General features: G+C 42.7%; 1 protein-coding gene across 2 annotated transcripts; it reads left to right on the forward strand.

Annotated features, from left to right (window-relative positions):
* The first annotated feature begins 974 nt into the window (after positions 1 to 974).
* On the forward strand, positions 975 to 10326 carry NEK2 (NIMA related kinase 2). Of its 2 annotated transcripts, none has more exons than XM_074988622.1 (9): positions 975 to 1070; positions 1847 to 2064; positions 4421 to 4658; positions 5369 to 5451; positions 5725 to 5851; positions 6020 to 6239; positions 7863 to 7917; positions 7995 to 8065; positions 9905 to 10326. In XM_074988622.1, exons 1-9 carry the CDS (start codon positions 975 to 977, stop codon positions 10123 to 10125), a joined length of 1329 nt encoding a protein of 442 aa, XP_074844723.1. In that variant the 3' UTR covers positions 10126 to 10326. The 2 variants fall into 2 exon arrangements, with proteins under 2 accessions (XP_074844723.1, XP_074844724.1); XM_074988623.1 differs by having other exon boundaries at positions 9911 to 10326.
* Positions 10327 to 25014: the final 14688 nt, after the last annotated feature.

Raw genomic sequence — 25014 nt, forward strand, 5'->3', positions numbered from 1 at the left:
CAGGAGCTTGAACTAGATCTCAGGCAAGGGGCAGACGATGTTGGTGCAATGGTCTGGTGTCCCCTCAAAGAGGTCCCACAAGGGATAGTTCAGCAGTTTAAGCATTGGCTTTGTAAACCCAGGGTTATGAGCTCATGCCCTGAAGAGGCCATTTAGGGGTCTGGGGCAAATAGATTTAAAAAAAAAACCTGTCAGGGATGGTGCTTGGTCCTGCTGAGAGGGCAGGGAACTGGCCTCGATGACCTCCCAAGGTCACTTCCAGCTCTATGAGATACGTATATCTCCCTCGGCCCCCTCCCACCAGGCATGGGTGGGTCTGCAGCTAGGGGTGAGGAAGAGCAGGGCTGGGTGGTGCTCCCTCTCAGCCCCCCGTTAGCCCAGCGTGCCGTACCCCCCCCCCGTGTTCTTTGGCACCCCCTTACGGGAGCACCACTTGGGGGACCACTCTATATAGTCACTACACCCACTGCAGCACCAGGCTCGCTCCGCCAGCCCGGGGCAGGTCATGGGGACTGAGGGGGCGGTCGAGAGAAGGGAGCAACAAGGAACGTGTGGGGAAGACAACTGGCGGGCAGCGTGTGGGGGAAGCAGTTGAGGGGTGCGGCCGTGACGGGGGCGCGTGTTGGGGCGGAAGGTCACAGCGGGGCTGCGGCCGGACCCGCCAACTCCGGACAAGAAGGGGGAGGCGGCACCTGGGGCGCGTGCCTGACACAGCGACGCGGAAAAGAGACACAACTAAGTCTTCCCATCTGTCCTCGCGCCCCGCCTCGCGCCGCCGTGGTTGCCAGGCAGCGGCAACGGCCGTTACGTGCGAGACAGCTGTTTGCAGAAGAGGAACCAATGGGAGGGCGGAGACGGAGGGGCGTGGCTGCGGCGCCGGGCCAATAGGAGGTAGGGGCGGCGCGTTTAAACGACAGCGGCAGGGAGCTGGGCGCTCTCGCTTCCGTTGGTTAGGTTCAACGTGTCCCGGTGCTATGCCGAGCCGGCCCGAGGACTACGAGGTGCTGCTCACCATCGGCGCCGGCTCGTACGGCAAGTGCCAGAAGGTGCGGCGCCGCGCGGACGGCAAGGTGAGCGGCCGGTCGGGGCCCCGCGTGCTAAGCTGCTCGGAGCGCCACCGATGCGGGCCGGCTTGTATCGCATCGCAGCGCCAGGGGCTCGCGCGGGGACGCCGCTCGCTGCCGCTGTGCTCGGCTCCGCTCCCCGCGCGCTGCCCTTGCGGGTCAGTGCGGTTCCTAGCCGGGACCTGTGGCGGCTGCGGGCTGCTCCGTGGCTGGAGCTGGCTGCCGAGCAAGGTAGCGCCGAGCTGAGCGGAGCAGCGCTGGGAGCTGGCTGCCGGCTCGTGGCGTGTGTGTAACCTCACTGTACTGCGGTTCTCTTCCGCCAAGGTAAATCCCTACTTCATCTCTAGGAGGGGAGTGGAGCTGGTTACCAGCAAGTCTAAAGCCAGCCCTGGCGATGCATTACAATGAGATCCTGACCAATGTTCCCGCTAACATCTTCCATCCAAATCCAAAAGGGGGATTTTTTTCTCCCCATTCATGCATGGAATATATTTTTCTGTGCACTGAGGCATGTGTGAATGGCACCACCACTATATTCAATAAACGTACCTGTGGGCGCTCTGAGCGGCATTTAAACCTCTCCCGAGTGGCTGGACAAGTGCGTGTTTACAGGGAACATGGGTCATGATCCATTTTTTGGGGTCCTCCTGACCCACAGATTGAGAACTGTTATGGCTTCTCAAGCTCAACTAGCTGTTCAATTAGTTTGTGGCTTGGCTTTACTACTTATTCCTAATTAGCATTCTAGTGTCTGTTTAGTCACTTTGAAATCTGTCTTTCAGGTCTTAGTTTGGAAAGAGCTTGACTATGGTTCTATGACTGAAGCAGAGAAACAAATGCTTGTTTCAGAAGTGAACTTACTCCGGGAGCTGAAACATCCAAACATTGTCCGATATTATGACCGCATTATTGACCGAACCAACGCTACTCTCTACATTGTGATGGAATATTGTGAAGGAGGTGACCTGGCTACTCTAATTGCAAGATGTATAAAGGAAAGGCATGTGAAATCTGTTCATGGCAATCTCTCATGTCTCCCTCCTAAATAACCTGAGCATTTACCCTAATTAAGACAAATCAAAATATCTCCTTGTAATCCATTAGAAACTTGTTTTTGATAAATTTAATATCCATAGATTTTTTTTAAACTTGTACCAAGAAAAATCTCCTTAAAAGGTATAAGAGATTGGGGTGGATTGGCAGCTTTTTAAGTCAAATTTAGTGGAACTTGTGCTAAAGTGAAGTTTAGTCATAAACAGCAACTCCTGTACTTCCTGTACCCAGAAATAGCTACTGGAGAGCTCTCCTGTGTGAGGCAAAAGCTGGTGAAACCCTTGTTTGTTTCAGGAAAAAAACTAAGACAAGATAACCTGTCTCTAGTGGTCATAGGAGGACTATCAGGACTGATTGGGTTTATTTACTCCACTACTGACTTGCAGTGTGTTCTTATTTAAATATGTGCTTTAGGTCACTATTTGTAAAATGAGTAAGGCATAATCTTATAGGAATATCACCACCAAAACTATTGAGAGGAAAGAATGAGCGTCACTAAACCTGAATACTTATAGGGATCAAAGCTAGCTTAGAAAATCTGCCCTTGTACAAAATGCATATATGGAAAGCTATTGCAGGCATTCAAGTAAAAACAAGTAGAAATATGAAAATGTCAAGTTAAAAGCGAGTTCAAATAGCAAACCTGTCTCAAAGCCCCTCTCTTTCTTGTGGGTTTTAGAATTGCATTTCAGTAAGAGGACTTACAGTGCTCATATCTTGGGGCAAAAGAACAATCGTCAAGAGTAATAGTGAAACTGTCCTAACAAGAACTCAAACAGAATAAAGCCCAATTGAAACAAGGCTTTGACCATATCTGTCTCCATTCATTCTAGAAATGCTCTGTTCTGAAAGCACCTTCATGTTGTCTACTAAATGTCCCAGGATGCAAGACTTAACAAATCAAAAGCTGAAAATTCGAATTGATACATAACAGACAGAGCATTGATATCTTCTAGGTTTTATTATGTATGAGGCTTACAAAAGGGATAGGAAGGAGAACTGACTTTCTGAAACAAGTATGGCATGGCTGAAGAAAATACTTTCCTAGGGGATCAGATGAACCCAGAGCCTGACACTATAGAGGAGCTGCTGTGCAACTGTTCTTTGAAAAGGCCCTTCCATTAGAAGAATGAATGGCTGCCAACTGCCTTATCCTCTAGTGCCCAATATACCCATTCCCAAAAGAGATGATTCCAAAAGACCCCAAATGTTTGCAGTGTGTTTAGTTCCAAAAAGGTGCCAAAATTCCATGAACCCCATTTAGGTGCTCTGGGATCAGTCTCAAAGACCAATATTTCAGTGTACTGAGGCCCTCAGCCTCTGTTCAACTACTGCCTAAAGTTCTTAGGCATGAAAGTTTTTGCCTTGTTTTCCCACCAGTTGCATACTCGCATATCTGCATGCTGTAGACAAGAGACAGGATGATACCTAATTTGAGGACGGGGCTTAGGTGTAATACAATTGTATGTTCTGCATATACCTAATCCCACACCAATAGCTGAGAGCAGGGGCAGAGGGTAGTCTCATCCCAGGGCTAATAGTTTTATTTCTCCCTCTGCCTGTTTGTAGAGAAGAGATTTAAACTTGGAACTAGCCCACATCAGGTGAACAACAACTAGACTTGAATTCTGTTTGGCTTAATGCATATATGTTCATACCAAGTGGATAACCTCAACTGGAAAAAGCAAGCACCACACAAGTACAGTCCAGTGGTTATGACATTAACCTGAGAGAGAAGTCAAGATCTCTTCATATCAGGCAGGGTCTCCTACATCCCAGGTGAATGCTCTAACCAGTGAGTTAAACTCTCATCCCCTTCCCATAGCTTTTCTTGTGAAAACCAAGCACACAAACAGATTAGACGCCAACTCCAGGAGAGGGATCACTTTTCAAAATATCAAGCAGAGATGGGCACCTCATTCCAGGTTAGAGTTAGATGCCTAAGTACTTTTTCAGGATTGTGGTTCAGCCACCCTGTGGCACCTTTCAGCATTTCCTGTTGGATAGCTTATGCAGAGCTGTAGCTAGTGTGCTGGCATTTTTATAGATTTTATTCTTGGGTAACTCCCTCCATGCAGTGGAAACTTAAATGTCTAACTTTGTGGCGGGTTCCACTGGATGGCAAGGTAACTAAAGGTTAAGTATTACTGCAACACTGTCATTACTTTGTGGCTATAGCTCTGTTACTGCTATTTTACACAGTAGGTGCTAGCATTACATGGTGGTTGGTGTATACATAGCTATTTTAATGTATTTATAAGACCGTATTACTCTTAGATAACTAACTTACTCTCCTTTCATAGACACTATTTAGAAGAACATTTCATTCTCCGCATGTTGACTCAGTTGACTTTGGCCTTGAAAGAATGTCACAGGAGTGATGGTGGCCACACTGTGTTGCACCGTGACCTAAAGCCAGCAAATATCTTTCTAGATAGCAAGCACAATGTGAAACTTGGAGACTTTGGATTGGCTAGAATATTGCACCATGACACCAGTTTTGCTAAAACATTTGTTGGCACTCCATATTACATGTCTCCAGTAAGTTGCAAGATCCCATTTTTTTTCTTCTACAACCTTGAATTTTAAGAGCATTCCTTAGCATCTTTAAGTTTTTTAGTTAATGAAACATAATTAAATCTTAGCTCATGTAGCCAACTCCTTTTTAACAAGGGACATCTTTCAAACTTGGGGTGGGAAGGTTGTGGGGGAACTCTTACAAGGGGACTAACTTGATAACAATTCTGCATCTTATATCAGAATGGCTTTGTACCTCACTGACTTTCAGGTTTGACATGATATAAAGTATTTGTATACCATCTTCCACAAATGATTGCGCTATAAGAGCTCTTGTATTCTGCAGAGCTTAGACTTGAGTGAAAATGCTGAAAGGTCATGTCCAAGTTCACTCATTCTGAAGTCTGGTAGACCTAACAATACTTTTGCTTCTCTAATCAACATATAGACTCTGTAATACATATATGGGGGGAAAATTGTTACATCATTTGTACTGTGCAAAAAATGCAGTTCTAACAGTGTTACTCCAGCTCAGTTATTATAGGAATATATTCTAAACTGTACTAGCTTGAAGTGGCTATTTGTAAATTAAACTGCAGTATCAGTAATAGTAGGTATTACAAATACTAGGCAGTGCTTCCAAGAGAATTTAGTTCAGTTGCATTGCTGTAAATGAGGGGCTACACACCTTCCCAACTGCCAATGCATTTTAAGTGAAGACTTCTTCCCCTTAGGAACAAATGAACCGCATGTCATACAATGAAAAATCGGACATCTGGTCTCTAGGATGTTTGCTGTATGAGCTGTGTGCACTCTCGTAAGTACAAAATGTATGCTGTGAGACTATAATTAAATTTTAAAGTACTATGTGACTCCACTACAAAAAAAGTTACATTTCTCTAAATATACTAATCCAACAAACCAAATAGTGGTTTTCAGAAATGTTAAAATTAAAACCAACCTCTCTATATACAAGACAAAACTGTTCAAAATAGCAAACTTTTTTCCTGCAACACAAGAACCCTTTAACCAGAGATGTTAAACAGTGAAGGGGGAGGGTAAAAAAAGCCATTAAAATACTCTTCTGCAGGCCTCCTTTTACCGCCTATAACCAAAAGGAGTTGGCAGAAAAGATAAAGGAAGGGAAGTTCAGACGAATACCCTATCGTTATTCAGATCAGTTGAATGAACTTCTTAAAAAGATGCTGAATTTAAAGGTAGGAATTGACTCCTGTTTTCACTTGTACTTAAAGCTCTTTAAAGCTTTAACTTTGTAGGATTGAATATGTACAGATTTTCGTCTCCATTAGGAACAGAACTGGTGTTCTAAGTTCCTTAAACTGACATCTTGTCACAGACTCTTCCCCGGCTTGCTTCTTTTTAAGGACTACTGTCGACCCTCTGTTGAAGAAATTCTACAGAACCCCTTGATAGCTGACTTGGTGGTAGAAGAGCAAAGAAATCTCTCGGAGAGGAGAGGCCGAAGATCTGCAGAGCCAGAAAGGCTACAGCATTCAGGCACTACAGTAAATGAGCTGAAACTGAAGGAACAACAGTTGCAGGAAAGAGAACGAGCCATACAAGAGAGAGAGAAACAACTGGAACGTAGGAAACTACTTTATGGGAGTGGGGTAGTTCTGAAAGGCTGTATCTGGACTGTTAGCATTTTCTCTTTGACCTTTGTTTACTTGGTACTAGACACCTGGTTTGTGATTGTGGGAGCTTGAGAAGTCTATTCATAGCAAGCAAAGATTATTAAAGCCTACAGAACCCTGCAAGACAGTAGGTAGAGACCCCATAGAATGATTCTAAATAAGAATGATAGTGGGTTTGTGGGGTTTTTTGTTTGCTCTTTCCCCCCTGCTGCTCTACGCAATTGCCCCAGTGTGCTTGCAGTACTAAGGCAACAGATTTGGTCATTATGGAGTTAGTATTAGCTATGTTTATGTAGAGCAATCTGTGAAAACTACTGGAAATTGTTCATTGGTCATAAGATCAAAACTGTTACAAAACAGTGATTGTCAATGCAGCTCAGTAGCAGATAAGTTATATCGTCAGTTCATCTAGTTGGGGTTATGTAATGAATGTTTTTTGATAGAGGGGAAACTACAGCCTAGATAGTCAGAAAAGCACGTTTGTGCTTGCCACCTTTAGTTGCTTGCTGTTAAGCTATCCTGTATCTTGATTGGAACATGTTTTTAAAATCTAACCCTGATATGCATACCTTAAGTGTGTGTGTGCACACACACACAAAATGGCAGGTCTGAAGACTTAGCTTCAGACAACAATACCTAGAATCAAAGGACTAGAAGGGGCCTAAAAGCCTTGGAATCAGTCCCCTGCTCTCCTGTCAAGATCAAGCACCATCTAAACCATTCCTACCAAGTGCTTAGTTTATTTTAACCTGCTCTTAAATCTTCAATGATAGAGACTACACCGCCTCAGGTACTGCAGTAAATTGCCTAACCACCCTTACAGTTAAGTGTTTTTTTGTTTTTTTTTTGTTCAACCTAAACCCCTCTTAGTGCAGTTTAAGCCCATTGCCTTTTCTCATGTCAGAAGTAAAGGAGAATACTACAAGGAGCAAAATATAACTACTCCCAATCATGTTCCCTCTTTTTTTGAGACTGAAACTTGATTCTCTTCAGTCTTCTTTCATGTCCCGTTCTCTAGGACTTTATTTTTGTTTTGTCTGGACTTTTTCTAAATTCCACATCTCCTGAAATGTGGTGCTGAGAATGAGCCTGAGCTGGAGTACTGTGTCCAAATCAGCACTGAGTGGAAGAATTACTACTTAAACTCCTAATACAGCCCAGAATGTGTGCCTCCCTTTTTTGTGGGAGGGAGGGGTGGAGGGGGCAGAGGCAGAGAGAAGGGCACACTAACTCACTTAAGCTGTGGTCTGCTGACCCTCAGATCCTTTTCTGAAGTGCTCCTTCCTAGACTGTCGTGTCCCATTTTGTATGTGGTATGATTACCTCTTTTAAGCAGTATGAGAATTTCATGGAAGAAAGGTATGTATTGCTTATACCCCTGTGTCTGCAGTCACTACCATATCCTATGAAGGGCATGTGCTGAGGAATTTGACCCTTTACACAGGGAATGTACTATTTTGATTGCTAAAATAAAAATTTATTGCCTTGACACTTCTGCTTTTCTGCAACAATCTGTCTTGGGCCCTGGTTAAACAGTTGGTGTTTAATAACTTCTTCATGTGCTTGCTTCCAGAGAGGGAGCGGGAGCTGTGTGTCCGTGAGAGACTGGCAGAAGATAAACTTGTTAGGTATTGCAGTGTTAACCTACATTAAACTCTGTTTGCTTGTTGTGGGAACAACTTACTAATGTCTCGTTTCAAAACAGGGCTGAGAACTTGACGAAAAACTACAACGTGTTTAAGGAACAGAGGCGCTTGACAGGTGCATGCAGCCCAGGTACGGGAATAAACAGGAAGCCACTTGAACTAATAAATGCAGACTGGCAGAACCACAAGGATGCCCCTGACATTCTACATGCCATGAAAAGTCCCATCTTCCCATGCAAAGTTTTTTATAATGATTTTGAGCAAACGAGGTGCTTTTTTTAATAAAAAAAAAAAAAAAAAAAGGGAAAAAAAAGCCTTTCCTGAAATGAGGGAAAACTGCTCTAGAAAGATGTTTAGCCCTGACTATTTATTCAGTCTGAAAATTAGAAAGCCTATTCAGAAGGGGAAGACGTTAACTTTCCAGCAACTCATACTGTGTATTTTACTTGGGGTAGCTAAATCTAGGTTTCAGAATGTTAGTAATTCAGATTAGAGCAGCTTCTGAAATTCTTATGTAACTCCTTTTTTAAAGTTTTTAATGTAAATAAAATATACAACATGTCTGACTCAGCTATCTCTATCCTTCCTTCTCACTTCTGAATAAAAGTTCCTTAGTCAGGCATCTGGGTCAAAAATAAGCATTCTTCTACTCAAATAACCTGTATGAGGCCTGATCTAAGCACAGTCAATTTGCTTCCTGGCTTGTGTCTCACCAAGCAAGGCCTCAGGAAAATAAGGAGGGGAGGGGAAGCATCACCTTCTTCCTGTTAGTGAAGTTATGTTATGTCCATGGGATGTAGTAGATACTGGTTCAATACCCCCACCACTAACTCTCCAGCTGGAGGAGTCCTCTACATACCTGTTCTCTTGCTATTTCTTACAAGGCAATGTTCAGTTGTTGCTACTACCATAGACTCTGCTCAGGCAGATTCTGCCTTTACATGTGGTCATAGTCAGGCATGTTGTTTACTGATCTTGCTCCATAGGGTTTGAGAATCAGTTTTCAGAAAGAGCATTGTGAAAGTTGTCAAGAGGCTGGCTGGGACTTAAAACTTCATTAGCTAAGAGGGGCTGAACACAATGAAAGACTATTATTGAATCACTGCATTAAAACTAAACTGCTTCTACTGTCAAGAGTTTTGTGCTAGCAGTAGACTTAAATTTGCTCTCACTTAGAGCAAGTACATCTCACTTGCTTGGACTGGGGCGGGAAAGTTCGTTACATTTTCAGAAAAGACTGATTAGACTCTGCTTTTCTCAAATAATTCATGGATATAATTTGCCTGACAAACTTAAACTGTTCTCCCATATGTTCACATTAAGCTGTCCTCACTCAAGCACATACAGTGGCTTTGTATATAGTCAACTTCTGCAGTGTGTAGCTGCTTTTCCTATCCTTAACAAAGCCCATGGCATCAAAAGAGTTTAAGTGAATGCTATACAGGGTGCCTAAACACCTTCTATCCAGCAGTCTGCATCTTCATTGTCATGTTCTGTATCCTTTGCTCTTCTACAAAATACAATAGTTTTCTCCTCTTCCTCTGTTTTGTCATCTCTTTTCAAGCTTTATTAAATAAAAATGCTCTATACAGACCTTTACTTTCTGACAACCTAAGGGAGAAAGTTAGCATCCATTAACCTATAGTGCTGTCATGTTAAGCAGGGCTTTTGTATCTAGCATAAATGTCCCCTAAATTAAATGAGCAGAGTGGTGGGGAGGAACATTAGTTGGAAACTCTAAGGGTTAATTACATATGAGCAGCTTTCAGAGGAGGCTCTTCATGCAAATAAAGCTGTTGTCCTTGGAGGTTACTCTGTTTAATACTCACCTGTTAGCTTAGAATCTGGTTAGGTTCACCTCTTCTGGGCTGTGATGGCACTGATGGGGATCAATAAACTTATTGAACACTGACTTATTCAATAAAACTCAAAAGCCCTTTTTCCCCTTTTCCTGCTCTCTGTCTTTAAGATGAAGTGCTGCTCTCTTCAACAAGAAAGAAGAAGGTTCACTTTAGTGCAAGTAAAGAGAATGTGCTCTCCAATGATAAGGCTGAGAATTATCGTCTCTCGAAAGAAAAATGCTCTGAGCTGAAGAAACGCCTTTATGCTGCCAATCTGCGGGCTCAAGCACTGTGTGAACTAGAAAAAAATTATCAACTGAAAAGCAGGCAAATTCTGGGCATGCGCTAAAACTATATACAGTATTTAAAATTTCAATGTCATGTGAAATATATAGGAACTACTGTGCTTCTCTCTTGATTTTATTTTTGCCATCATCTGAATCCTGTATTGTTTTAGCAGGTATGCTATCACTTTAACTTAATATCTTATATAACAGCAATTATGTATAGGTTTCACTTTTTTTCATTCGTTCCCCATCATAAATTGTCTTTGAAAGGATGCTTGAGGGGAACAGAAGGCTAGCTTTGAGAAGTAGTTCATCAAACAAGGCTTCCGTGCTTTATAGATAGCATGTGGGTTTAAGGAAAAGGATAGTCACACTAAGTTGAGAGAATGAAGGATATCTCTAAATTAAGAATTAAAGTTTTTGTTCTAAAAGTGGTATAGCTTTTCTATTTTAAAAAAGTGTCTAGGTGAGAAATAGGTGTATTTTTTTCTCTCAGTTAAAACAAATCTTATGAAAACTTTTTAAAAAAAATTAGTGTGTAATTTTACCTGTAGTACAATTTTTATACCTTTTATGCTATTTAGCACAAAGAAATCTTGTATTCTTTTTCTGAAATTTTGTACTTTTTTAAGAGTAGTGTTTTCTATAATATTGTAAACATACAAGTGCTTCCTGGAGCTATTGTTTCATAAGACATTGTGTTTAAAATGTGAAAAAAATTATTCCACCCCCCCGCCCCTTTCACCAATTGACTGACTTACTCAACTGAAGGTGGATGTAATGTACTTGAAATAAAAGTATTTTCCAGCAGCCATTTTCAGGTTTTTAGCAATGTGTTAGCTCTTGTGTGTCTGAATCACACCACATCTATTTTGGTGGGCCAGAAGGTATAGTAGGTAGCCATCCATATATTTACCACCGAGCCAACATTTTAAACTATATATATATTCAAACCTGTGCAGGTATAACAACTAATTATAACTTGGCTGGGGTGGTGCTTAAGGAATGCTCTGATAGTTTCAGTTAGATGGCATTTACTTATATTTAATTGTTTTAAATTAGCCCTGTTGGGTTAGTTTGTTTTGTTTTGTTTTTTAAGAGCCTCAGCTCAAAGTAGTTTAGGCCCAAAAGCTGATCTCCCTTAATGTTATTTATTTCTAAGGAAGCACATATTATAGATTTAAATACGTATTTGTGATGGTAATTTGCTGTTTGGTAGCAGTGGTGAGTTTAATGGTGTTCCTTGTTTTTGAGCTCTGCTGCTCTCGTCTCATGTGGGAATGAGAGAGGTTTTTAAAACCTTTTTTTGTAGAGATGGAATGTGCTTTCTCTCCTCTCAATTTTGAAATTACAAGCCTAGCATAGTAAACACAAATTCTCCATGTGCTTGAGTTGGTTTTCTCTCTCTCTCTATTTTTATATATGTATAGATAGGCCCAAATCTGATCTCACACTGATAGAACTTAATTGACTTGTAGAACCTATTTTTTTGGTTTAAGTGAAATCAGGTTTGGAGCAACTCTCTTTAAACCCATATATCTATTTATGTACAAGTGATACTAGCAAATACTACTACTTTGTTGGCCTGAGATTTAGGCTAAGGCCCCTGTTTTCCTGTCTCACTCGAGGATTTAACCAGTCTTTTTTTGTTGAAAGCCATTAGACGTGGAAATCTGGATTGAATAGTACATTTATCACTCCTTGGTACATGAAAGTCCAACTCTAAAAATGATCTTGGCTGTGAAAGGTAAGTCAATGCAAGATCATAATATATTGTAAGAGTCACAGTTGCAGGGCTAGTTGCTCCAGTAGTCTCCAAGTGGTCCTGTGAGGGCATTTACTTTGGGTTTCAGACTCCTACCCTTCATGCCCTAAAGCGGAAACCTGCATCTTTTTCTCCCAACTGGTGTTTTAGGCCACGCGTTACTGATTTGCCCCAGTAGACATGACCAGGGTCAGCACCTGTGCTTAATGTTCTCTGGAGCAGTGATGAGTGGCTCTCCCTCAATGGGCTGTAAGATTGATGTAACCAAATGGGCTCCTGGGGGTAAGGTAGTTTTGCTAACTATACTTCCTTACCTGGAATTTGTGGAGTGTGCCAAGGGACCGGTAGCAGTGCTGTGGTAGGATGCAGAGGGAGCCCACGGTGCTCACAGTTAATGTTGTGCACAATCAGTGCACATGCAATTTTATGTGCCCTCAAGTTGCGTACAGGTTACATTAGTAATAGCCATAAGCACGTGGTGGGGGGGGGGCAGGGATGGGGAGAACCTATGGGGACAGAAACCAGTGGCAGCCCTGTGCCTGGGCAAAATGTCTTGTGTGCCACAGTTAGAACACCAATGGGCTGCATGTGGTCCACAAACCACAGGCTGCCCACCATTGCACTTGTTGATATAGACAGCAAACTGTACATGCATGCAACAGCATTTCCTGCAGTGATTGAATGAATAGCATGTATTCATGGACTGACTATGGGTCAACAGCAGTTGCGCTATCAAAATGGAAGTGGCATGAGACAAAGCCTCAGGGATGGTGCAGCTCATTGTAAGACATTGTTCTGGTACATCATGTTATTCTCAAAGGTCCTATGGCACAAAAAAAAAATTGCTGGGGCGGGGGGGAAGGGGAGAGCTAATGAAATTGCTGTCACATTCTGATGTTATTATTCTATTCAGTCAACACAGCAAGTGCCAGTAAATTTCTTGGGGAGCGAAAATTCAGAAAATGTGAATTAAAACTTATTTTCATAGAGCCTAGGCTCTTTGATGCGAACAGAGCAGGCCATTTTTTTCCTCGTAGTATCCCACCAGCTAAGATGGAATGGTTGGTTTGATGCCCAGCTTGCAAATTAACTGAGGCATTTAAACTAGTTTAGAAAGGCCTTTGGAAAGGATGTTAGTGATGCTATGAAAAGATTCTCTAGCTAATAGCTGGCATCCACAGTATGGTCAATTGTGATCACATCACATGTTGGTGGGATGCAGCTGATCTTCAAAATAAGGCCCAATTGCCTTTTTTGGTCACTATTACCGGCTAGAATGCAAAGCCTTGACATCGTACGTGACACACCCAGTTTGTGGTAACTCAGTTCCAGTGGTCAACAACACCTGTAACAAGTATTGACACTGAAATGGGTATTTGCTTCCAGAAGCTAGCCCAATGTTACATAGCCCACAGCTGTGGCCCTGTGACACCCTTAGGGCCATAGAAATAGTATATTGCACAGAAAACACAAAACGAGCAGCATATATGGTCCACAGTGGGAAATCGGCTGAGGGCCACTGTGTTATACTCTAGCTGGACTAGACAACAGAAAAATGAACAAAAGCTGTCAGAAACAGCCAGCAAAGTGTGTGTGTGGGAAAAGCAGCCCGTTTGTTTTTTTTCAGGGGAGGTGGCTATGGGTGCGTAGTGGGAGCCAAGCCTCCCTAATCTCAGGACAAGCCTATGCTATTGAGTTATTTGGTCACTCCCCAGTAAAGTTCAGGACTGAAACATATTGGCAAAGGATGTAGCGTAGAGAGTGTGTGGTGTGTTTTTTTTTTTTTTTTGTTTGTTTTTTTTGGTAATTCCAACATTGGTGCTGAGACGAAATAGTATATATGAGTTTCCAGAGCTGTACAGCTAGGCCGTCTAAAATTTAGTATTTGTGGCCCATGCTTACCCTGCATGTGAAAGTTTCCCTACATTTAGGGCAAACTTGCGCCTTTCTGATTGTCAGTGCTGGTCGCTTACTCGTCCCTGCATATAGACACAGTAGCAAACAAATATAGCCTATGCAATGTTAGGCTGTAAGGCACCACAGGACTTTGCTCCTCTCGCTCGCTTGGTTTTGTTTTGTTTTGTTTTGTTTTTTTGAGACTATGCGGTAACCTTCTGCAGTTCTGAAAAGATCCACAGGGTGGGAATGAAAGGAGAGAATTTTGCCATATGGCGCCAGCCACTGCCAGTACAGCCACTGACCATGAATTTAATCAAAGGAACCAATTGGGGAAATAATTAAAAACTGAAATAAGAACTCTGAAGAACACAGCAAGAACCATAACAAAAAAAAATACCAGCAGAAATGTAGCACTTTAAAGTTGTGTTGTCATTGTCATCATGCCCCCCGCCCCCTGCCCCAACGCAACAGAGCAGGACGTCTCCTACACTAGACAAGACGTATAGTAGTCTTAAAAGTGCTACATTTCTGCTGCTTTGTTTTGTTGGGGGTCCAGAGTAACACAGCTACCATAACAAAAACTGGCAGCTGTTTATAAAGCTGTATTTTAATCAGGGGCAAAATGCCAACGTAGCTGGTGTTTTAGCTTGGAATACAGAGCTAGACAAACACCTCTTTGCAATCAAAAATAAAATGCCATTGGGTGTAGTCCACTTTATACCCAGTTTTTTTAAATGCTCTAGTGGCCTCACACTAGTGCTGCTGTTCTTTGCATACTGTTAATGTCTGTCGACGTGAATGGCTGTTAAGTAATACAATGTTCAAGAATGGCCTAAACCCTACCTTTTTTATTTTTCATAAGAGAAAAGCATAAAATATATCCTTGCAACTTGATAGTTTTATTATTTTTCTCAGCTATGGCACCCATGGAAATCAATATGCGCTTTGCTGTTGAATTTGATGGATACAAACACTGATTTCTAGTTTGGAGCCTCTCATTTGTGTTACAATGAAAGTCAGCTTAAAAACCTCAATTACCCATTGCAGTGAGAAGGTAAGCTGTTCAGTGGCTGTGAGATCACTTAAGCCTGGTCTAGCTCCTGTGTGCAGAGATGTGAAAAATCCACATGCCCTGCGTGCTATAGGTTTGCTGGCCTAACGCTCTGTGTTGATGCAGCTAGGTCAGTGGAAGAATGTTACATTTTTTCCACACTAAAGAGCTTGTGTTACAGTAGCTGTCTGAGGTAAATTGAAACTTCCTATTTCTTTTTTACAGTGCAAATATGCGCAATAAAGTAATACAGGTTGAACGTCTCTAGTACAGAACCCTCGGGCTCTGACCAGTGCTGAATGAGAGACTTTGCTGGACTACAGAATGGCAACATTGTCCAGTAGCATTACCACCACTTCCACTGTTTACTGGGCTCTCAGAAGATATTTAGGGGTAAATTACAGCTAATAACAGCACAGAATACTGAGAACCAGGACTTGTGGCTATAAACAAAATTAATGGGCGCAGAGGAAACGTGGCCACACCCATGAGAAGTGAGGGAGTGCTGGGCATGCGTGTTGTGCCAGTCCTGCCTCCCTTCTGTGGTGGCTCATGGTGAGAGGGTGTCCCACCCTGGCGTCCGGAGCATGGCAGGCCTTTCCAGACACCCTGTGCCCAATAGCCCAGAGGGTCCCCTGTAGCAGCCGCCAGGGTCCGCATGCCCAAGAGCAGCACAGCATGTGGTCCCATGTGCACTGGTTGCTGCGTGCGCTGTGGCTGGCCATGGCCAGGCATGGGGCACCCAGCCTCTACCCTGCCTGCCCAGCCCATCCGTCCCCTACATGGGGGATGATGCTGCCACTCACCAGATGCTCTCTTGCCCGTGTCGGATGATGCCAGCAATGGCTCTAGTGCTTCACCTTGGGTTCCCTGAGTGGCCTGGCTGGCTTAGTCCAGGTCCTGCTCACTGTTGTCAGCCTTCTCCTCCTTGGCAGTATTGCTCCCCGCCCCCCGGGAAGATGCTGACAAGCACATGAATCAATCACTTGGGGTGGTGATGAACTGCCCTGCCCATGGAATCTGGTGGAGCTTCCAATAGGAGGGGCAACTGATGAGTGCTGCCCCAGAGTGGGATCTGCCCTCCCTGGTCCTGGCAGCCAGGTGGCCTATGCTGGTGCAGAGATCCTGGAGGTTGGCTTCCTCCCACTAGACCAACTTCAAAGCCCTTACTCCATTCCCAGGAATGGAGTAGGGTGGGTGTAGGCACTCAGCTTCAAAGCTATTTTTTGTAGTGTAGACCGGGCCCAGGAGATCCTGAATGATCTAAAAATCAAAAAGGAATTGTATAAAAGTTGGAAACTAGATCAAAGTACAAAGGCGGACTATAAACAAATAATGTAGGAGCAAAATTAGAAATGCAATAGCACAAAATGAGCTCAGTCTAGCTTGAAACATAAAGGGAAACAAGAAGACATTCTACAAGCAATAGGGAGACCAATGACAAGGGTAGGCCCATTGCGAAATGAAGAGGGAGAGACAATAACAGAAAACATGGAAATGGCAGAGGTATGTGATGATTTCGTTTCACTTTTCACCAAGAAGGTTGATGGAGACTGGTTGCCTAAGATGGTCAATGCTAGTGGAAATAGGGTAGATGAAGAAGTTAAAATAGGGAAAGGAAAATTAAAAATTAAAAATGACTTAGAAAAGTTAGATGTCTTCAAGTCACCAGGGCCTGACGAAATGCATCCTAGAATGCTCAAGGGGCTGATAGAGGAGGTATCTGAGCCACTAGCTATGATCTTTGAAACGTCATGAAAGTCGGGAGAGATTTCAGGAGACTGGAAAAGGGTAAATATAGTGCCCATCTCTAAAAAAGGGCAATAAGGACAATCCGGGAAATTACAGACCGGTCAATTTAACTTCTGTGCCAGGAAAAATAATGGAGCAAATCCATCTGCAAACAACTGAAAGATAATAAGGTGATAACAGTCAACATGGATTTGACAAGAACAAATCCTGTCAAACCAAACTGATAGCATTTTTTTGATAGGATAAGAAGCGTTGTGGATTAAGGGTGAAGGTGGCACACCTAGACTTTGGTAAAGTATTTGATACAGTGTCACATGACCTTCTCTGTAAACTAGGGAAATGCAACTTAGATGGGGGCTACTATTAGCTGGGTGCATAAGTGGTTGGACAACTGTTCACAGAGAGCAGTTATTAATGGTTAACAGTCATGCTGGAAGGGAATAACAATTGGAGGTCTGCAGGGGTTAGTTCTGGGGCCAATTCTGTTCAATTTATCCATCAATGATTTAGATAATGGCATAAAAATTATTGTGCCTCTTAAAGGCACCCAGGGATGGTGCATAATTTTCCTGGATTATTGGGTGAGGACTCAGACAGTTCTGTGTCCTATCATTGAAAAGGAACTCCTAGATATTGACCTCAGCCCTGGTTGCTGCTATCTCCGCTTTGCAGAAGGATTACATACAAACAATTTCAATCATAAGGAAATTCTCACAGGTATACTTCTAACGGGATACTGTCTAAATGGGTATCTGATTTTAAGGCACAGATTGATTGATGCCTTAAATTCTTTGTAGTCAGTGCCTTCAAGTCTGTGGCATATTCACACTTTTCCACATGGTGGTACTTATAGACAGAAACTCTTCATTCTGACTGTCCATATAACTTGTCAAACTTTCAGGAGTTGTTTGCTCATTAGGTTACATGAAAGTATTTCTGAGAATACGGAGGAAGTGTTGGATAGAAGATGATACAATAGTCTTATTAGTATTAGCATGTTGTGCTAAAAGTTCAGCTAGCCTGTGATCAGTTTACCAAGCAGTTTTTAAAACCTAGAATGAATGGCCGTGCACTGATTCATGCTGAGTGAAATCCTCTTAAGGATAAAGCATTAAACATAGTGGTAAAACTATTGATTTTGATTCTATTAATTAGAAAATCACCTTGATAAAATATTCAATAAACAGAAACAGTATAAAATACAATTTTAATTTTAAAAAGTTAATATGCAGTGTACAATATTTTTTACAACATTATCAGCTAGAAATGTTTTGTACTTCTGTGGACAGAACACAATATTTTGAATTATGCTTAATACTGATCTATAGTTATTTATAAATTATCAAAATGATAGCTGAACATTGCCAATTGGTCAGCAATTGGTTACAGCTGTTGGTCGGCAAAAAATACAGTTAAAACAGATACAGGGAACCCCACTGTACATTTACATTGCTGCCAAAAAGCAGAACCTTTCTGCTTTACATCCTTATGTTCCCAACATTTACGCCTTACATTGCCCACACTCATGCCCACCTAATTCAAGTTTCACACCAGTGCGGACCTGAAGCAAGCAGATGCATATCCCTCCCTCACGCATACCCCTCAGCCAATAACAATCAATTCTAAGTGTAATGCCAGTGCAAGCGGAATGAGAGGAGTTAGTGAATGGAAGAGGCACTGTAGCAATGTGATGCTGGATGTAAAACTGGACATTATAAGGAACAATAAAAGGTGAATTCTCTGTTGATAGTGCTCACCATCTTGGACTGCCACCAACTGCTGTGCAAAGTATTATCAAGAATGCCAAGCACACTGTGAGTAAAGCAAAGCACACTTCAGAGCATTCCTCTGTAAAGATTACATGGCAAAGAAGTGTTAAAAGGGAAATAAAATGGAACAGCTGCTGGCTATATGGCTGGAGGATCTGCACAAAAACAATAACCTGATCAGCCTAGTCCTCATTCAGGAAGCCATCAGCTTGTATGAGGGCATAAAAATTGATGAAGATGAGATTGCTGGGAAAACTTTCAGTGCAAGCCAAGGATGGTTTGACTGGTTCCAGAAAAGGCACCGATTTTAAAACATGCAAGTGCAGGGAGAGGCAGCTAGTGCTGACACGGAGGGAGCTGAAGCATATTCTGAAATGCTTAAGAAAGTGATTGATGAAGGCAGCTATGAGGCTCCATAAGTTCTTAAAGCAGGTGAGATGGGTCTGTATTGGAAATGGATGCACTCTAGAACTTATACTTCTATTAATGAAAGAATACTACTGGCTTCAAGGCTGCTAAAGATTGCCTAACTCTGCTGGTCGGAACCAATGAGGTGACAAGAAGCTCATGCCATTGCTTGTCCATCAAAGTGAAAACCCACAAGCTATGAAAAACTGTGTGAAATCTCAGCATCCTTTCATATGGAAATCACACAGAAAGGCCTGGATAAGACAACAAATTTTCTGTGACTGGTTTACAAACTACTTTGTCCCTGAAATGACAAAAGTATTTCCAGGAGCAAAATTTGACATTTAGCATTCTTCTGATTCTGGGTAATGCTAGTGCCCACGACCTGGATTATGAAGCCTTCAGCCTAAACCTCAAAGTTCTTTTTATGCCACCGTGGACAGAATCAATCATGCAGCCAATTGATTGGGGATTATTGCCATCTTCAAGGCATATTATTTGTGGAGCACATGTCGAGGACTCATCAGGGAAACTGATGGTGAGGGAAAACCACAGGAATTTTAGGAAAAATTCAACATTATGGACATTGTGCATGCATCTGACGAAGCAGGTCTTTGACCACAAAAGCTTACGCTCCAAAATATCTGTTAGTCTATAAGGTGCCACAGGACTTCTTGTTGTTCTTGAAGATACAGACTAACTCGGCTACCCCTCTGATAATGGACATTGTGGTGATCATTGGTGCCACCTGGGAAGAGATCTGTGTTTGCATCATAATCAGTGTCCGGAAAAAAAACTTCTGAGGCTATGAAAGATTCTGTAGGGTTTGAAGAATCCCCCATTCATTCTGAAATAGTGCAACTAGCTATAGAGGCTGGCTTGGATGAAGTCAAAGAGGATGATGTAGAAGAGCTGTTAGAACTGCATTTTATGCCCCTCCCTAACGAACATCTTGCTGAATTAGACAAACAAGCATTTCATAAAGAAAGTATGGATGAAGATGAACAGAAACATGAAAGTGGCTGACAACTGCTACGCTTTCCTGTATGTTCGTACTGTCTGAAGGCTCACTGACATTTTTAAAGCAAATGATCAGCTTGTTGATCATTCTACAAAGGTGGCATGGGCCGTAAATGACTTGGCATGCCACAGAGAAATTTATGATACAAAACTTCTTTGCAGTAAGCAACCAAAGCTGGACTCTTTCTTAAAAAGAAAGTGAGGTTGAGATGGCATCCTCATCCTCTGCCTAAGTAGGAAATTTAAAAAAATAAAAAAGCTCTTAAAAATGCTAATAAATACAATTTTCAATTTAAACTATTACTTTAAAAATGTTAATAAAAATAATGGAAATGTTAAAATGTTTTTAAAAATGCAGTTTAGATGCACTAATAAAATGGCTGCCAGCCAGGAGCCACTTACGTAAGCCTCTCCCAGCCAGAGACTGCACCTAACACCCCCTCCTGCATGCCAGCCTCCTCTTGCACCCACGCTACCTCTCACACTTCTTCCCCAAGTCACCAAGTCCTTCTGCACCCATGCTCATACTCACACACTGTCCCCTTGTGGTGGGGTGAATCAAGAGAAATCCCCTTGGAGTCGTCCCCCAGTGTGCTTATCTAATTGCTGGTGCCCGCCTGCCTGCCTGCCTCCCATCTTAATCTGTCTAAAGGTTTTATACAGAAAAAAATCTCATAGTTAAAGAGAGATATACACAGTGGTTGCCACCCTCCCCGCCCCAGCAATTATTTACACTTGGCTTGATAATAAACAAAAGTGTTTTTAGTAGGTGGTAAAAGTAGTTTTTAAGTGGTTGCTACTAAAAACAGACAGATCAAAGTTACTAATTTAAAATACACAAAACTGCCAGCTAGTTCTAATCCTCCACCAAGAGACTTGTTACATGCAGATTCTTACCCTAAACAGGTAAAAAGCTTCAAGTCAGATTCGATCTTTACTCTGGATCTACCGTTTCTTTTTTGTTTGTTTTTTTTCCCTGAATTCTTTGTTTACAGGTTTCTTAATGTGTATCCTCTTAGGGTGGGCGAGGAAGTTTCAAAGGCTGGCCAGCTGGGGACAAAAATCTGATCACTGTTCATTCCTTAAATAGACTTCTCCCCAGGGTGGAAACTCTTTGTTCAGCACTCTCCAAACCCATGGAAAAGTAGCAGGTTCAAGATGGATTCCAGCAGCAGGTGACAGGGTCACAAGTTTTTCTTTTGTCTGAGTACTGAGCCATTATGTTCCAGAAGTATCACTAATGGCCCTCATTAGCACAATCAGGATTAAAACCCAATTCACACTTCATATTTCTAACTTCACATACAAGAATGCTACATACACAAAAATAAGATATACCGAGTCAGTGGATTGTAACTTTAAAATTGACATGTTTCATGATGCATTTTGCATACAGCATCTTTGAGTTATGCATATTCGTAAGCGAACTTTCATAAAGCATAGGTGGGCTGTGATAGCCCTCTCTCACACTCCTGTCCTGGTCAGCACTCCCTTTTGCACCCAAGTTCTGTCCCAAACTCCACATTCTGTCCCTTAATATAATAGAAAAGTGTGGGCCATGACCACTGACCAAAATTCTTGGAATGGCTCCCCTGCAAAAATTGTTGCCCATCCCTGCCCTAAAGCATGGTATATACATATAACCACCCATTTGAAATTGTGTAGCCTTTGGCTGAATTAATGATCAGATTTAATATATAACAACTTTTCAGGAAGCAGATGTTTCATTCCACATAGAAATTTTGCTTTGGACCTAATTCACCAAGATCCCAATTCTGTTTTTATTAGAGTCAATGGCGAGACTCACAGGCTTCAAGATTTTGAGATGCAATGATCTTTTTGTTATGAATGGCTCCAGAAGAAAACAAGGGCCCAACTTTCTTTTACCGTATCAGACATACGCTGGATTCACCGGTGGGTCAGGAAACCTGTGGAATAGCTGCAGGCAGTTTAGGCCAAGGAAAACTAGCCAAGGATCAGACTAGGAGAAACCAGGTGCTACCAGTAGCCCCTTAGACGGATCATCGGGCATAGCAGGCAAATGACATGACAAAGACCCATCGATGGTGCAGGAGCTGGGCTGTGATAGTATCACAGATGAGGTGCTGGAGGCCAACTATCAAAAGGAAGAAGAAAGGCCCAGTAGCCAGACTGAGATAAGGGCAGTGAATTCAGCAAGCAGAAAAAGGATTGCAGTTCTTAGCTGCAAAGGCAGAACACAGGGGCTCTGAATACATGCTCTGAAAGGTCCATACTTAGGAAGCACCTAGGAGTGTTTCTGAACTTGAAGTTGACATGGCCAGTCCAGAACAGGACCTGCAAAGGTACCTCTATACGAGAATGACTTGTGCAGGTGGCCGTGCTATAGACTTTGGTGGAAATGTATTTAGCTGTATCTTTCTGAACAGGAAGAGGTTAACATTTACTGTAGCTCAATGTGTATGATAGATTAATGTGAATTGCAGCATTCTGTTTCAAGAAGCCAAGCAAATACATGTGCTAGAGTATATATACTGTGTCATTTAAATCAACAGATAACTATCTAAACCAAAAATTAAATATGAAAACAAATTGTTTATACTTAAACATGAATACGTTTTGAAGATGTTACTAGCTTTTCAAATCAACATGTGTACGCACCCTCTGAGAAACTGCAATACTGTACTTCAGTGTAGTGCTCACCTGTGTCACAAGACAATTAGCTAATCAAATGTATTTATAAACTAGCTCAAAATACCATAACAGATGAAAAGCTGTACACCTAAAACCTACCCTGGGCTGTAAAGAAGAATCTAATATCTATTTAATTCTCAGCATCAAACAGAGGAATAAAGTCAGTTGTCCTGAACTAAGTTTATGATATGGATTTCTGTTTTCCATATTCATAGCTTTTTCAAAATCTATCCTAAATAGTTCCACTTTGGGAAAATACACTTATTTGAATTTTGAGTCAGCATCGCAAGAGTTGTAGCAATGGCAGAATATAAAGCGAATTTAGTGCATTTTTAGTGTTTTTATTCTGAAAGGGTTTAGGTTCCCGGGAAGGATAATTTTAAAGCAAAAAATTTCCCAGCTTCTTGAATCAATCAGGGTCTCTTCTAGCCTCATATTACAAAACACAGATAGATCAAAAAGGGATACAGTATGAAAGGTAACAGGGAGATACTTTCCAAATTCATTTAACACATTCAAAATTTGGTTAAGATTATGGTATGCAGGAAATAGCTCAAGTTAATATTGTCCTTTAAAAAATTACAGCCCCTGTTTCCTTCTGTATTTCTTGTCCCAACATTTATAGCTGGCACTGTAAGGACAATTCTCACTCTCTCTATATGTTTGCACTGTTTGTCGTACCATTCAAGGCAGGATCTAGTTGCAGACCAATATCAGGAAGTTGACTCGAGAAAGACATACAAACCAACAGGTGGTGATTAAGAGGAAGTTATTCACCTTGCGCAGTAATAATGGTTCTTCCAGATGCGAGTCCCTGTAGGTGCTCCACTCTGGGTGCCGGTGCATACTCGCGCCAGCGCCTGGAGATTCTTCTATAGCTGTGGTTTCCCGCACTGGGCATGCACAATAGTGCCTCCTCGTGCTATCTGGTGCGTGCACAGTGTGAGCCCCTCCGTTCCTTCTCTACCCTAGCAAATAGAGAAGGACGCTCCAAAGCAGGGGAAGGAGGGAAGGAAGTGGAGTTCCCACGGGGATATAAATCTTGAAGAACCATCGCTACTGCTCAAGGTGAGTAACTTCCTCTTCTTCTTTGAGTTGTGTCCCCATGGGTGCTCCACTCCGGGTGACTATTAAGCAGTAGTCGCACTTTGGAGGTGAGTTGGGAGCCCTGTGGCAATATACAATCAACAGAACTGCTTGGCCCACTTGACTGGAGGAAGCAACGGAAGATGAGAGAGTGTAGTGCTGGACGACTACATTGCCATCTTGCATGTGTCCACAAAGGGCGTGTTCTTGGGAAAGGCAGTGGTGGAAGACACAGCCCTAGTAAAATGGTTGGTGAGAGCACCTGGAAGCTCCTTCTGATGAAGTGTGTAGCAGGTGTGAATACAGGTAGAAATTCACTTGGACAACGGTTAAGACAAAATGGGCAGGCCCATGGATTGCTCCATGAAGGAGATGAAAAGCCTAGGAGACTTGTGCCAAGGTTTTGTGCAATCAAATGCCAATGCCTGATGAATGTCAGTGCTCAACAAATGTCCAAGCTATGGCACGCTGCACGTACAGAAGCAGAGTGGGGCTTCAGGAAGAACGCAGGTAAGTGGCTGGGTTTGTTGATATGAAATGGAGAGGGAACCTTAGGGAGGAACTTAGGATGAGGGCGAAGAGTGACTTTGTCCTTGGTAAACACGAAATGAAGAGGTTCAGCCCTGAGAGCGGAAAGCTCCCCAGACCTCCTGGCCGACATGATGGTGACTAAAAGCGAGACCTTCATCGACAGATGGAGCCAGGCACAGGCGGCCAGCGGTTCAAAGAGTGGCTTCATGAGGTGGTTGAGGATGTGGTTAAGGTCCCAAACAGGGACTGGAAGACATACTGAGGGAAGGTGTTTTGCTGGCCCGTTAGAAAACGTTTGGTGAAGAAGGAAATCGCATCTTCCACTTGGTGGAGTGCTGCCAATCCCACCGCATGCACCCAGACAGTAGTGAGAGCTAGGCCTGACTCATGTAGGTGCAGCAGGTAGTCCAGGAGGACATTAGGGGTTGTGGTGTGAGGAGGCATAGGATGCTTAGCACCCAAGAATTGAGAAAACCATATCTACTTGTACTGGTAGGACTTGTGGGTGGACTCCCGTCTGCAATTAACAAAAACCCTTTTCAACCCCCTCAGGGCATCCAATTTTGCAATTCTGGAACCATGAAGAAGCCAGACGTGGAGGCACAGCCTGAATGGATCAGGGTGAAGGGTGTGACCAAAATCCTGAGAAGGTTGTAGCAAAGAGGAAAGGGATACAAAGTTGCCACTGACAGTCAGTATGGGTAAGGATACCAGGTTTGTTCTCAGCTATGCTGGACCTATAAGAATGAGGCGTGCCCAATCCACTCTGACACTGACCAGAAGCTTGTGAATCAAGGGAAGGGGAGGAAACGCATAAAGAAGGGGCACATCCCATTTGATGGAGAAGGCATCCCTGAGCGAGCATCTCTCCAGACCTCCTCTGGAGCCTGACTGATAGCACTTTCTGTTGACTTGGGTCACAAAGAGGTCTATGGATGGCTGGCCCCAAAGCTGGAACACGTGGTTGTGGGGCACTGTGTTGATTTCCCACTCGTGG

The sequence above is a fragment of the Carettochelys insculpta genome, chromosome 3, assembly GCF_033958435.1.
Source record: "Carettochelys insculpta isolate YL-2023 chromosome 3, ASM3395843v1, whole genome shotgun sequence".
Lineage (NCBI taxonomy): Eukaryota > Metazoa > Chordata > Testudines > Carettochelyidae > Carettochelys > Carettochelys insculpta.